The sequence below is a fragment of the Crassostrea angulata genome, chromosome 5 (genome assembly GCF_025612915.1).
Source record: "Crassostrea angulata isolate pt1a10 chromosome 5, ASM2561291v2, whole genome shotgun sequence".
NCBI lineage: Eukaryota > Metazoa > Mollusca > Bivalvia > Ostreida > Ostreidae > Magallana > Magallana angulata.
This window is the reverse complement of record NC_069115.1, coordinates 38,206,865-38,222,929: the sequence shown is the minus strand read 5'-3', so window position 1 is coordinate 38,222,929 and position 16,065 is coordinate 38,206,865. Positions and strand designations below refer to the sequence as shown.

The 16,065-nt window shown below is 35.5% G+C and overlaps 2 protein-coding genes across 3 annotated transcripts; one reads left to right on the top strand and one right to left on the bottom strand.

Annotated features, from left to right (window-relative positions):
* Window positions 1-3,931: 3,931 nt before the first annotated feature.
* LOC128183980 (uncharacterized) lies at window positions 3,932-15,803 on the top strand. Of its 2 annotated transcripts, none has more exons than XM_052853229.1 (2): window positions 3,932-4,079; window positions 14,671-15,803. In XM_052853229.1, exon 2 carries the CDS (start codon window positions 14,685-14,687, stop codon window positions 15,345-15,347), a length of 663 nt encoding a protein of 220 aa, XP_052709189.1. In that variant the 5' UTR covers window positions 3,932-4,079; window positions 14,671-14,684; the 3' UTR covers window positions 15,348-15,803. The 2 variants fall into 2 exon arrangements, with proteins under 2 accessions (XP_052709189.1, XP_052709190.1); XM_052853230.1 differs by lacking the exon at window positions 3,932-4,079 and adding an exon at window positions 11,769-11,829.
* Window positions 6,838-10,124, bottom strand: LOC128183978 (uncharacterized). The gene has a single exon (XM_052853226.1). The coding sequence runs from the start codon at window positions 8,910-8,912 to the stop codon at window positions 6,855-6,857; it is 2,058 nt and encodes a 685-aa protein (XP_052709186.1). The 5' UTR covers window positions 8,913-10,124; the 3' UTR covers window positions 6,838-6,854.
* Window positions 15,804-16,065: the final 262 nt, after the last annotated feature.

Here is a 16,065-nt window from a genome sequence, read left to right as displayed (position 1 = left end):
CAAGTACCTTTAATTTTCAGCTAAATTGGAAACGATGTCAGATCGACTTTCAGAAAGAATATCCACAAACCTGTGCGCACCAATAACCCACAACATTGGCAACCGTTTAAATCTATCGGCAATGAAATAATTATAGCCCACTTTGCAATGCCCAGAGAGATCACAAAATAAAACTTGCCAACCAACTTGTTGACAAGTCTATTTCATCTTGTAAATGGTGGTGCATTAACTAACGAAGTTTTTTTTATTCGTTCAATATAGTGTCTCAGGCACGTATCATCGATTTTGAAAGTGCCGGGAGGGGGGGGGGGGGGGGGCTCATCCAAAAAATCTTGACAAGCAAATAAAAAATAATATTATATAATTAAAAAAACGGAAAAAAACGGAAAAAGGCAACTTTTCAAAATCCGAATCCGTAGTATATCTATACCCTCTAATTTAGCTCTTCATTTCCTCATTTTCATTCCAATTTTTTTCATACTCCCAAAAATGTGTGTGTGTGTGTGTGTGTGTGTGTGTGTGTGTGTGTGTGTGGTGGGGGGGGGGGGGCTCAACTCCATGAGAATTCATTTTTTAATATGCAAAATTTAGAAAATTAGTTGCTGCGAGAAAAAGTTGGGGGGGGGGCACCTCCCCTGCCCCCCCCCCCCCCTTTTGGATGCGACGTGCCTGTGTCTCAAGATTGTAGAATTATTATTGTTTATCCCTATATATCATATGACAAGGCAAATGAATGTATTTTTCCTCAAGCATATTAAGTCTTGATGATGACCCAAAGCAAACCGAACATGGGCCTTATAAGCCCCTGACTTTCAATTTAAAGATGTTAATATGACTGGACATCCAACTTCAATATGTGTGTGTGTGTCTGTGAGTATTCATGAATGAGATTAATGGGTTTGTAAATGAAGATGTGAATGCAGCAGCATGATGTTAACCAAAAAATTGTCTTACAATTTATTTATGGTAATAGTAATGATATACAAATGTATATTTAATATTCAATGATCGATGCCTTATATGAACAAAATATCAAAAATATCACTCTACATGTGTAAACTACAGTAATATATATTCTATAGAAAATTAGAAATATTTTATAACACCACTACTTGCCTTTGTATTTTGGAGAGGGTTTACATGTACATGTGTACATAGGCTTTGCCTGTAACGTACCCAGTCCATTTGAATTTTCAATAAAATATGTTTTTTTAAACTAAATTGCATCACACACCTCTGTTTTGATAACATATATCAATTCATAAAGGGTTTACTTACTATGATGATTTTAACCTCATCGTAGTGAAGGAATTCTGATTTCAATCATAAGTCGCACGCAGAAAAAAAATTGTAGCATTACACATTATGCAGTTCCTTTAGATTTGTTGGCCTCACCCAAAAATATCAGGACCCCACCCCAACGCCCCAACAAAAAAGTTCCTGTTGAATTCCTGGGTTTCATTTTACGTTTGAATGAATAGGATTGATTGCGAAAGACCATGTTCAATCGTCTGTTTGTTGGGGTGTGTATATTGGCTAGTAAATTTAGGGAGGGGGCAGCCCTTTTATAGTGTAGCGGATAGTGGATGAAACATTTCACTTGTGGAGACAAGCACCAAATTTTGCATGAAGATTCCTTGAACATTACTTGATCAAAAAATATCGTTGGCCATTCAAGTTTTGGTCATTTTCAAGATGGCCGCCTCTTATTTCAAAATGGCGTCTTTTTTCCATAATGTTTTCATGATATTTTAAATATTTCTGGGTATTTTTTTTTTTCTGTGAAATAATGAAGAAGAATTTGTTGTATGATATAATTTGATGTTCATTTCATATGAACACTCTGCGCATGCGTTCAAAAACATGCTGCAGCTCATTTTTGAATGACCATGATCTAATCGTCTAAGCAGTTGCACTGCAAAGAGCAGTGCAAAATAAATCGGACTCGAAACATTTGCATTCCCCAGAACAACTAATATTACATTAACATTTCAATAGTTCTTAACATGAAGCCGCCATTGGTGGTAAGGATGTTCAGTGTGAAATCCGAAAACCGTAATCTTAATCCCAACCCCATTTGGAAGGGGATGGTGAGTTTTGTCACTTGTATAGTGACTGACCCAATGTATGTTTAGCTTATAATACAGATCTCTTAATATGCTCTACAAGAGCAGCTCTTGAGGGATCGAGGGATGCCATTATACGGACGCTGCTTACGAGCAAAGAGGTCAAGGCGCGAGTCATTTACTCTATTGGCAGTGCTGGACCGAACGTACATGATGTGTACAAATTGATTATATGTTCTGTCACACTGTCACAAGGAGAACTTAAGAATCTGAATACCACTGTAACGCTCTCAAACACATTTCAGCCTGCCATGCTGTCATTTTACCTGTCCCAACAAATGCGGACTCTGTATCACAATCCGTGAATGCATGAAAGAATTAAAGTGCTTTTGATCTTGGACCCACAAACATTATCATGAATTGGTATCCATCGCAAATTCCAGCCCTTTCCCCAGTAACTCATCAACTTTCAAATCATCAAAAACACCCACACCAATAACTACAACAATCTGTATCCGAACTTGAATTGATACTAGCCAAGGCTGCATGTTTTGTATGTAGGAACATACAAGTGTCAGCTTCTTCATGGTTTCAAGGTGATACATAAAGTCTGTATCTATAGCTCTGTTACTGACAACTTTTTTTCCTTTGTTACAACTATAGTAGTTTCTGTCGTTATAGTTGCAGATACGATTTTGTTTGCTAAAAACGCAATAGTTCAGTTTTTTTCTCGATACACCGAAGAAAAGAAAAGAGTTCCAAGTCTAGTGTTTCCAGTTACCTACCCTCTACACTCTAGATTCTTTGACAGTTAGCAATATCGCACCATCATCACCTTTTACAATTGAACTGTTCTGCTCATGGGCTTGTGTAATGGCTATGCTTGAAAAATTCAGTGATTCAGTTTTTCTAATGGTAAAGTTTCCAAACAAAAAGCTGATTCTTCAAAGACATAGTTAGCAAATTTATAAGATGACCGTAGCCTGTTTTGTAAATTTTTATTTCCTGTCAGAGCAATGTGATTTACAAGAATTTTTGGAATATGAAAATAAGAAATTCCCCCCTCGCTTTCTCAAAATGTTTTTTTTTAAATACTGGTGTGAAATCTCAGTCGATGATATTTTAGAAGATAGTCAAGTTTTGCCAAACAGTGTACCGACAGTTCCCTCACTTGTTATTGACGACCCATCATTAGTCAATTCAAAACAACCGAACAATGGCAAACCTTTGAAAACTATGCCAATGACATTATCCTAACGCACATCACTTCGCTTGCGCGAGAGGCTTGGAGAGTAGATATTGTATTCGATGTTTACAAAGATGATAGTCATAAAGGTGAAACTAGAGGAAACCATGTACATTCAAAAATGAGCCGCAGCATGTTTTTAAACGCATGCGCAGATCGAGTGTTCATATATGGAATAAATATCAAATTATATTATACAACAAATTCTTCTTCATAATTTCACAGAAAATAAAAATATTACCCAGAAATATTTAAAATATCATGAGTCATTATGGAAAAAAGACGCCATTTTGAAATAAGAGGCGACCATCTTGAAAATGACCAAAACTTGAATGGCCAACGATATTTTTTGATCAAGTAATGTTCAAGGAACCTTCATGCAAAATTTGGTGCTTGTCTCCACAAGTGAAATAGGCCCTATCTTGCTGAAATATTGACCTAAGCCGCTACACTATTAGATACAGATCACTGGTCACTGAAGCCAGAAAGTTTAAGAAGTGTCTTAGAAGATCATTTCATTATTCTGCATTCTGCATTATTAGTTATACAAGTATTTTAGATATAAATAAAATGCGTTGAATATTTTTTCGGATCTTGTAAGTTTAACGTCGTTGGTTCTGTGAAATTTATAATACTTTATGTTTCCGGTGTTTTGGAACCAAGAAAATTCATCATCGTGAGTCAGTGACAGTTGACAGTGAAGCGGTACATTTAGAATTTCGGCTACATTGAAGAGTTAGCAAAGGACGCTTCTCTAAACAAAAAAGGTATTTATATATTATTGACGTGCATTGCTTTCCTCGAATATCCTTAAAAAGGAACCTTTCGGTCCTACAGTCCTAATGTTTACAATTTTAGCAAACAAGCATTAATCTCCTGTAATTGACAGGGCCGGGCGTACGTGTATAGTGTAGATTGGTCTACACTACAGGTTGAGACCAATCGTCCAAATGGCATATAATAGCCCGTTTGGGATATAAGACGATTTATATTTGAAGTGCACAAAATAAATTTTTGATATTAAGGTATTTTTTTTTAAAATATAATCCGCATAAATAAGTTTTCTTATAGTTTGTATTATTGATCCCCAAAAATTTATGGTTATACTGAGGTATAAATCAATGGGATTTCAGAAAAAGTTGTTAATCAAATGGTATATCATTCTGTGCACCAGAATTGACCAGTCAATGTTGATTCCATCTGAGGCATCTATAGTCTGTCCCAAATTATTGTTTCCATCAATTTTTGATGATTTATAATAAAAATACACGTACCTGTGAAAGAAGTACAATTGAAATCGATGAAAGGGAATATATCCAAGATATCTTCATTGAACAATTAATTATCTCTTTTCACTCATAAAATTTCACAGGAATGAAAACAAATTTCTTACGGAGATTTATAATGGGAAATGTTTGCATCTTTTCTCCATTCAGAAATACTCGGGATACCTCGCGCAATTTTTTCAACGTTGTCACCGGGCTTATTAATGGCTGTTGCAATGCAAAATCTCCGTAGACTTTAAATTTTGGGATGTGTATTGAAACCTTTAGTGGTAGAGGGGGCGTTTCAAAACAGTTAATCTGGACATATTTCATATTAGTGTATGAACGGTGTTTGAGCTCAAAGGTATTTACTATTATTGAAATATCAAGCAAAAAGTGGTGGAAGCAAAAACTCGGGACAGAGTATAGCACATGTCACTATTTGCACAAACATTACACCTCGCTATACTTTGTTTACTATGCACTGAGAGCTCTGTGTGTATCTTTGATAACATGTGTGTTGCTATATAAGGAGCTTAAATTGATTTTAATGCGTTTGGCTCATTGTGGAAGCCTATATACAGCTACATACCGTAGCTGATAAATTCACATTATCTTCATATTAAGTGGAATATACTCAGCAGAAAATTACTTGATTATTATAGACAGCATGATGCATAAGTACTGAAATTAAATAGGTGAAAAAATATGCAATTTAGATAAAAGATCTGATTTAAAAAAATTTAATTTAGTAGATAGTAATAAAAGTCCCAGATTGATTTGAACTCATAATCTGCTGTTCCCAAGCCCGATACTTTAACCAATGAGCTCTGTCATAATAACAATATTCAACCAAAATGATCGATACAATTGCAACAATTTAACAAAATTGCCATCTTACGTAGTGTCTAAATAGTATGTCTTGAAGTAGTGAGCTACCTTAATGAATTACAATATTTTCCTTTATAGTTGAAACTGTTGCAGTCTCTCTTACTTAAAAACCAATCAGATGCCACTGCTTTCAACTGTTATTTTTCTTACTTATATTTTGTGATATTATTCAGGTTTATTATATTTATCATGTAATACAGATTGGGAAAAGGAGATTGACCTAATTAGCATACGGTATGACTGATTAAATACACCCAGGAATAATATTTGAAAATTCAAACCCCCCCCACCCCCACCTCCCCCCCCCCCCAAAAAAAAAAAAACCAAACATATATTGCACTGTCAGTCATACTTCTAATCACATTTTCATTTCAGGTTTTCAGATATGATTAATTTTGAATTTACTAATCAGTGAACAGTTAGATATTCAACTGGAATAAATTTGATATCTTATGTTTTAGATATGACAGGTACTAACTGCCATCAATACAAAGTAATTCATAGGGGAATATGTTTATCATAGGGGTTGCTACACATACTGATACTTCAAATTAATCAAATTGATGTCTTTTGTACCATTGGTGATTGTCTAGATACATGTAGATGTCCGAACCGGGGGGGGGGGGGGGGGGGGGGTGGGTATCTCAGCCCTCACCACTCTTTGGCGAATTTAAACATAACCATTATCCTTTCTTTTCTTTTTTTTTTTGCTTGTAAAGATTTTTGATTAGTCTAGCCCCCTTCATTTCAATTTGCTTCTGACGCCACTTCTCTACCAAGACCTTTACAGGTTGCTGTGTTTTAAGATTGACTGTTTTTGTTGCATTGCTCCTCTACATAGATTTTAGATATATTAGTTGTCATAGTTGCTGTGGCAACTTAACCCTAAACTAAGGTGTCATAATTACTGAAACTATGATATATGATATTATTATATACAAATACGTGTATTCTACAAACGATTAAAACGTAAATAGAATTTTACCTTTATGTCTATAGGTGCACATATTCTTACACCATTAAATATCAAACTCTTTCTTGTTTCAAAAACTTGTTAATCATTGAAAGTTAATTAATTCTTACTGTTGAGTATAAAATGTCAACTGACTCGGAACAGATTTGAGTACGCATTCTATAGTTTACATACTCTCATATATTGACTATCTTTTAAGAAATGAAAACACATTTTTTCCCCTTAATTTTCTTTAATATTTAAGAATAAAAAATATCAGTGAGATAAACATGGACAGAAAATGTAAACAGATGAACAAATTTGTAAGATGATGAACACGCAGATTGTATGAAATGCATAAGTGATGCTCAGAACAATGGCATTTTTCAAGTTAAAAATAAAGGTAAAAAAAAAAACAAAAAAAACAAAGCTTGTTAGAAATTTTTTGACAATCTCAAAAATGGTTCCGTTACACTGGACAGTACAGATTTTCCAGTTGAAGTTTCTTCATCTGTGGATTGAACAACAATTAAATCAATATCATCCTGCAATTCTTCCGAACATCTCTCTGGTACTAGGTCCTTAAGAAACTCCACTACTTGCCAGTCTTGTGTAAAAGAGTTTGCTTCTTTGTGAAGGAAACGTTTGAATGTGGTAAAAGTGGCGGAGTTGGTATCGATGGAGGTCGACTGCACCGGACTTCTGAAAAGGATGTTGCTGAAGATCCATGGTAGAAATCCACCCACTAGAGTAGCCAACATCTGGCTGACCCCGGACACTTCGTACCGGTCTCCAAACGCACTCACGACCAGGAAAACAAACATCAAAAAGACCATGATCATCAGAAGTTGGCGGAGCGCTTTCATTACGTTAGGAAACAATCTCCCCGGACAGCCGTCGACATTCATGTCAATTGTTTGGTAATAGAAGCTCTTTGAGATTCGAAATGCATTCATTTCCTTATCGATGAACATAATGACATTATGAAGGGTACACGTCAGCTGGTTTCGTTCCAATTTTATGTCTGCCATTTTGTCTGGTTCGATACCCAAAGCATGCGGTGTTAGAGCCTTGTTTTCATCACAAATTCCCAGTTCGTCCACTTGCTCTTTTTCTATTTTTCTTAGAACGTTAATAATTGACTCGGTGTATGTAGTATACACGCGAGTCACGCTTCCGAAACTGTCACGTGTGTAAAGCAAAAGCATGAGAGTAAGCGAAACGTATTTCAAGGTGACATCTGCGTTCAGTATTATACCAACCAAAGTATAGACAAGAATTTCCACGAAGAACGTTAAACTTTCGACGGCAAGGAAAACGTATGAAGACATCGTCAAAAGACACATGTTCACAATAAAAAATTCAAACAATCTTTTTTTCCATGGAAGTCCAATTGGTAGGTGATCTAGACCCAAATTCTTCTCAAAAAATTTCGTCAAACAATTACAGGATGGACAAAGATACGCCCACCAGTGAAGAACAAGTCGAATAAAGATGTTGATGGTTGGCACTAGATAATATAACAGTGCGGGAGCGAGTACAATAGTCATCAGAGCCCAGTAAAAGACGATGAAAGGCAAAGCATATAAGCCCAGTTTTTCAAGAGGATAAACCAGAATCTCGAGAAGCCAATCAAAGGTTGCGAAACGGGCATACGCGTCCATGTCACTTAAGCACCGAACAAGGATTCGCTTGAATTTAGCAATGTAGGCATTGAAGACGAGTCCTAAGAAGAAGGAGTCCACGACGATGACCAGGTAACATAGGAGAAAGACGGCGTGAACAGGCGTCAAGTACCGCACCGCAAAACTAGCCTGCACATAGTAGGAGTTTACTCCCCTCTCACTCGCAGCTTCCCTCATGGCGCTAAGTTCCTCGTCCTCGTAAATGTAGTACAGAATCACGCGAACTATCCACGGAACGCTCACCAACAGTAGGAGAATGGCGTGCATCAGACGGCGCAGAAAATCCTGCCACTTATAGTTCTTGAACGGCGCCATTGACGAGGTGCAGCAGCTGTAGATTCCTTCGTCTTTCCCAACTTCACACAGGAAGGCTCGGTTGTAAAAAGAACTCCAAATTCCAATCGGTGAACTTGACGTGGACAGAAGCTTCGCCGTCTGGACATTGAACTTTATTTTAGAAATTTCTAAGGAATGGACAGAGTTTAGCTCGATTTTGTCGGAGTTAAATTCTTTGAAGAATTTACTAAATCGCTTTAACGAAATTTCTTTAGGATCTCCCGTGTACTTATTAGTGTATTTTACTCGTAATGTCTTTGGATTTTTCAGCGAAAATTCGTAGACGGCTGGCTCTTCTTGGGCCTCATAGAACGACTTGGGTACGAAAAAAGGACTGAAGAAAACAACCACGATGTTTAAAACAAACACGCAAATTATGATCGCAGTTATCCAGAGGTTTGGGAGAAGTCTCTCGCACACCAATTCCATTTTGCTGTTCAGGTGACAACACTCGTAATGAAAGTAGCCCATATCAAAATCGTCGTCAACGTTGATATGAAAATTATACAAATTTCTTGTGTAGCGTTTCCCACAACGTCCTCGGTACCATTCAGGATAATCCCTTTGGCGTCATTCAGTAGAAACCGGCCTAGATATTCCTGAACGTCGTAGATATCCATCGATGTCAGACAATTCGGCGGATCCTGGACTAGAGCGATGTCGTACATGTACTCCACCTCGTAGTTCAGAGTGTTCATGGAGAGAATGTTGTATGTATTCTTCAGCATCATGATGCCGCGTCCCATTGTTCCGGTACTACGGGTCCATCGGAGGGGTTCGAACACGTCGGAATGAACTTCCCCGGGAAATGGGCCAGTGTGGTTCAAAATGGTGAGATACATGTGGATTAATCTCGCCCCATCGTCCAGTTTTTCTTGGATTTCGGATGTAAGGGTCGGGGATACCGGCTTCAGTAAACATTGCGATAGTCGTGCTAGTTTCTCAGCCGTTGACTCTTTTGATGGTACAAGTAATGTGCCGTCTTTTGGCGATCCCTCGGTGGTTCCATTCTGTTCGCGTGTAATGTACGGTCTAGGCAGTGCTAAAACTTCAGTGACAAAAGCCAGTCCAAACACAATGAGCCATCGTACGGGCAACATCGCGGAGGGAAATATTACACGTCGAGAATGGCGATTCTTCCAACCGTATGTCCCAAAACAAATTGACCGGAGCTATAACAGTACCCTAATTTTATATGTTTGATAATGTACACATGTCAATAACAACAACAACATTTTGAGTGCTTTGCCTGCGGGGAGTCAATTCTGATTTCAATCAAAACCGAATCAAAGTAAGCGGTACTAGCCGTGCTAATTGAATAAGTGCTTAATCTGAGAAACTCGGTGTCAAATTGATCCAATTAAGACATGCAATTATTCCCTGATTAAAGTTCCTTAATCCGGTCAGTCTGTTGATTGAATCGTTTGGATATGTCTCATTTTTCAATTGAACTTTTATTATAATTAAGGGCCAGTATGACATTTTTAGCGGTTTGGTTTAAAGTACCCAAATTAGGTTCATATGTAGCCAGGGGGGATAATCCTATTTGAGATAAGTGATTGACGCAAATACCACTGTTATCACCATGGCAAATCTACTTTATTAACAAAATGAAAACAAACAAATTCTTTTCATATATTCTGTGGTAAATTACCTTTTGACACTATTTTTTCCTATAACAGATTGGTAGTATTTTGCACATATTATGAAATATAATCGAATATTCCCGCACCGAAAAACTGTTCTTTTTTTTGTTTAAAGCCCACAGAGTGCATTTTTGTTGTAAAAATAAAGTTTCTTTTTATTTAGATGTAATTTCTCGTCCACCTCTCTCTTTCTCTCTCTCTCTCTCTCTCTCTCTCTCTCTCTCTCTCTCTCTCTCTCTAGATCATTCTATTAGTTACTTAGTTATCGATTCGAAACAGTTTGAAAACCGACAGAGTTAGAGTTAAAATACTATATCTACATTTTCATATTCATTGTTGAAAAGCTTTCAATTGTTCTTATTGATAAGCTATATCTGCAAGTAGGCAAGTGAGAACTTCAAGTTTTTTTTTTATTTTGTGAGGATTTTAATTACGAACAATATATTATTATTAGCTATTCGACAAACGGACTTAATTTGTATTTTCTTTGTAGTTGTAAATGCACATTTAAATATCATCCGTTTTTTTTCTTTTGCGGCCATTTCAAATTAAATCCTTTTGAAATCGCTCAGTTTACATTTCCTATAAATTTTTTTTCTTATTGCCTAGGTATACAACACCATTGTATGACATTTTGTTTTTATTCCGTTGAGACTTATTTCCGAGTAAATCGTTGAGTTGTCGCCATCCACGAGTTGGCATTCTGTGACATGTCGCGGCGGCGAGTTTTACTTTCGTTTAGTTGACTTCCGACGAGTTGCCGCATTCGAGCTATAAACAAGACATTTTAGCCAAAACACTTGTTTTAATGTATAAAAGAAGGGAACATGAAGATATTTTTAAATTTTACTGTGTGTACTTTTAATGCAAAGGGGCATAATCTGAAACTTTATTTAGTGTCTCAATATATGTCTTTTAAGGTAGGGTGCCAATATTTTATGTATTGTATCTATATGAAATTTTACTTGTGCATGTAATATTGGCATGTGACAAATAAACAATTACTTACTTACTTTTATAAAGCATGATCAAACCATTTTATCATTATGTCGCGCGAGTTTTTGTTATAGGAATCATTAGTATATAATTATGTAATAATACTGAAAAGCTTTGCCTCACCATCTATGAGTTTGATCAACCCAATATATTTCCGTAGTGAGTCAGTAACTAAACCCAGTAAGTAATAATGTATACCTTTTGATCAACAACTTAAAACCATTTGAAATACAGTGTAGATAAAGAAAAAATACTCGGTGCTGACAAATCGCAACTTCTCAGACCTTTTCCACAGAACTTGAAAAAAAAAACCCCAAGAAGGTGCGATTAAGTGCGGACTTCTGTTTGTTTTTAAGATTCGGAATAGGGCCATCTACTTGATTAGCCCAATATAAAGCATCTAATAATGAGTTTCATAAGAGTTTAACAATCATTCGGAGAGACCTCAGTCCAAAGAATGAAGAAACCCTGTTTATGAATATATACACGTACACGTACCAAGGCCAATTAACTGATCACATCATTGATGGAATCAGAAAGGGAGGGGGGGGGTGGTGGTGGTGTAGGTGTCCTGACTCATGTATCTACAGTTTCATGTACCAAAAGCGTGTACATGTAATACACAACAAATTGACACTGACAGGAAATCATGTTCCGCTTGAACGCACACATTACACAGGTAGTCAATAGACGCCGGGGTGGTCAGGAGGATCATAGAAATGTATAATTATATATTTATAGTACATGTAAGTCCATGCCGTATTCCTTAACTACATACGTGCATGTGTTCAATTTTTTTTTTCATTTAAAGTGGCATATTAGCCCGACGGGCCGGATGTTAAATCTATACTTAATACTTTTGAATTTGATATTACACTTGAAAATGTGGACATATATCACTTAAAAGACCGATTTACTTACTAAATTACCGGGTACTTATGTGTATTTAATGTTAACACTTGCTGCACATACTTATTTGCAATATTGCTATAAATAGCATATTGAGAATGAAACTTTTTTTTACAGTTAAATTTTCCTTTTTGATGCAAGAAAATCTATTTTGAATTTGAAAATCTGAATTAATTGTTCTCTTTTATCCATGTTCTGTTCTTTGAACTATGGATATTGTAATACACATGTATATGATAATGATTTGTTTACACTTATAAATGCATTTCATTTGTACATGTGATTAGAATTCTAGATACATGTACATATACAAACACTTCCGCTCCTAAGTAAGATGAGAGGATGTAGAAGAAATATATGTAGAAATTTTAATGGTAATATGTTAAATTGATATTTTTTTTAGTTTTTTTGTTCAAATAAACGCGAAAACAACCTTTCGTGAATAAAAAAAAAACGAATAAAAAAAAAAACTTTAGGCGCTGAACAATGATAATTAGGTTTAGAAAATTATTATCTTTTGGATGACTAGAACCGGCTTGAAATCCATTAAACCTTTATTCGGACGAAGATGTATTAATCTTATTTACGTTCAGATTTTCCTACTAAATTATAATTGTTGATATTTTGAAAACATTAATCAACATAGCGTAAAGAGACAAATAACTTGAGCGATGTCAAAGCATAGAAAAATTAAATTTAAAACAAAAAACATTAGATTTCTTTGGATCCACTGTATCTGTCCATCAGATCTAAGACAATATGAAAATAAGTAAATTAACGAGATTTATATAAAAATTGAAAATATTTTCTTCCCAAGATTGAAAGAAATATGATACATGAATGTGATATTAAAGCATGTGTATTGTTCACTGAATATTTTTTTTTTAAAAGAGAAGAAATTAGAACATGTAGTAGATATGTGAATCAAAAGGTGGATGAAGGTATACAAAGATTACTTCTAACTTCAATTTCACTCTTAATTTCCGTATTTTTATTTCAATTTTTACATACATGTACAGTGATGATGTTCTCCCCAAAAAGTGTGTGTGTGTGTGTGGGGGGGGGGGGGTACTCCTAGATAGTTCATTTTTTTAATATGTTCCCTGCGAGATAAAGTGGGAGGAGGAGGGAGACAAGCACCCTCATGCCCCCTTCCCTTACCCTGATCTGATGCTACGTGCCTGAATACAGCTGTTATAAAAAACAATTGTCCATCCATTGAACTACAAATGATTAATATTTTCCTGCTAATGTTTGCAGATGACATGGTATTGATTGCTGAAAACCCTGCTGGGTTACAGAGTATGTTGAATACACTTAATGAATATACTATAGAATGGGATCTGAATGTAAATGTGTCTAAAACAAAGGTTGTCATTTTTAGAAATGGTGGGAAAATGTCAGATCTTGAAAGCTGGTCATACAATGAACAAAAACTAGAAGTTGTGAATACTTTTAAGTATCTTGGTATGTTATTTAACTTCAATGGAAAATTTTTACAAACACAAAAATATGTTGCAGATCAAGGACGGAAAGCTCTTTTTGCAATATCAAACACTATGAAAAAATATTCTTTTAATGTTGAAACTCAATGTTCTGTATTTGATACGTATGTACATAGTATTCTTTCATATGCCTGTGAAATTTGGGGTTTCCACAAAGCACCCGATATAGAAAAGGTACATCTCAATTTTTGTAAGAGAATTCTTGGGGTCAACAAAAAAACTACAAATAATTTAGTGTATTATGAACTGTGTAGATTTCCTTTGTATATTAGAAGAAAACTACGAATTTTCAAATACTGGTTAAAAATTAAAAATACAAATAACATTATCTTGAAGGAGGCATACGAAAGCATGCTTGTCAATAACGATAACTGGATGGTTTCCATACAAAGCGAGTTATCTAGCATGGGTCTAAAATATTTGTTTGACGAAACTTGTTCGAATCAATGTAAAACCTACAAGATAATTGAGTGTAGAATATTAGATATTTATAAACAAAGTTTGATGTCATCTTTTTCGACATCTCCGAAGAGTAGGTTATATCAACATCTTGTGGATAATTTTTGTTTGCAAACTTATCTTAGAAGACCGATTAATTATACTTCAAAAAAATTTATAAGTATTTTTCGAACTTCATCACACTCTTTAAATATTGAAAAAGGTCGACACCACAAGGTGCCAAGAAATGAAAGATTTTGCAATCATTGTAATAAAAAAGATTTAGAAGATGAGTTCCACTTTATACCCTTATGTCCTTTTTACGCCGAATTGCGAAAGAAATATATAAAGAGTTTTTATTACAAAAAACCAAGTATTTTTAAGCTAGCTATACTTTTAAGTGTTAACAATACAAAGGAACTCAATAATTTAGGAAAATATTTGTGTAGCGCTTCCAAAATGAGAGCGCAGCATATTGTAATAATACATGTACTACAGTCTAAGCTACTTATCATACATTTATGTCTATTCATATCTTAAGATATGTACATGATTATATTGTCTTAATATGTCCACTCACTTACTGCACATTGCACATTTGTATATAATTCTATATGTATTATAATTTGTATTCCGATGAGTTGTAAAGCTCAAGGATAATAAATTGATTAAATAAAGTAGAGTTTTGTAGGGATTTGTGTTGCTCTGCTAATAATTGATTTGTTTGTTTTTTAGGTATACAAGCGAGGATGGCGGAAGAGTATCCTATAAATGTTAATGTCAAGGTTTATAAGGAGGGCATAGGCAACGCTTTCAGAAAAGTCGCCGAGCTAGGCCAAAAGAAAGAATGGACGAAACTTCTAGAAACTATTGACGGAGATCCCCAGCTGATAAATTCCTGTGCCCTTGTGGAGAAAAACACCGCGCATACGTTGAACACACCGCTTCACCATGCTGCACTGGGATCCGCGCCCAAAGAAGTGTTCGAACAGTTACTCGAGATGGGATCCGCCAAATGTCTGAAAAATTTAGCCGGAGAGACTGCATACGATATTGCAGCGAAATCTCAGCTGTCACAAGATATCTTGAAACTGATCGAAGTTCCCAAAGAGATTAAGCAAAAAGAGGCCATTATTGCTAAACTCGAGGAAGGATTGCATAAGGTTATTCTCGGAAGAGTGGAAGATCTGATCAAGGAAAACGGCCAAGCCCTACCGCAGGTGGCGTACCTGTTTGAAAAGGGAGAGTTCTATTATGCAGTCCCCGGCATGTATGGAGGATTCAGAGTGACCAAAAATGGAGACAAGGGAATCGTTTCGTCCAGTTGGATCCGAGTGTGTGGGGGGAGTGGGCAGGAACACGAAATTGACAACGACGGAAATACGAAACTTGTGAACGAGGGATTCGTGTGAAAATAACGATTTCCCAATCTATATTTTTTAAATTTTTTTTGACATCTTTTAATATTTGGTTGACGCATACATGTATTGCGGGATTGTTTTTATCAAAACACATCTTTAAAAATAACCAGTTGCCATTCCTCTTGTATTGTATTATTTTATTTACCAGACTGTATAGACTGTTTTTATCGTATCTGGCGAACCTGTTACTTTTCCATAATTTATATACTAGTAATGGAGCGAAGTGAGCTCTACCGGCAAGGCGTGTGTGAAATATAGAAAATTCGGACCAGTTGCATATTTCAAATAAAAAAGAACAGCCTTTCCGGAATTTTCATACTCGTTGGAATGGACATTGTCATAATTGCATAACACTCGTCTAACACTAAGATATTTATATATTAAATGTACTGGTAAAATGGAATATTGTGGAGAATTGGTTATTCTTCTAAATATATTTAACAACATTTTCATATGGTAAAGACCTCGTAAGTTGTTAGAACTTGCGTCTTAACCATTGGTTCATCTATCTAATATATATACAATAAAATATGTTCAGATCCAATAAATATAATTTTGATTACTTTCCAATTACTTTTGTATCCGGTGAATGATTATGATTTTTTTTTTAAAAATTAGTATTTCTTATGAACTTTGAACGTGCAATAGTTAATTAGCCGTCATTGTTACATAGTTTTTAATTAGTACACTGTTTCTCTATAGAATTTAG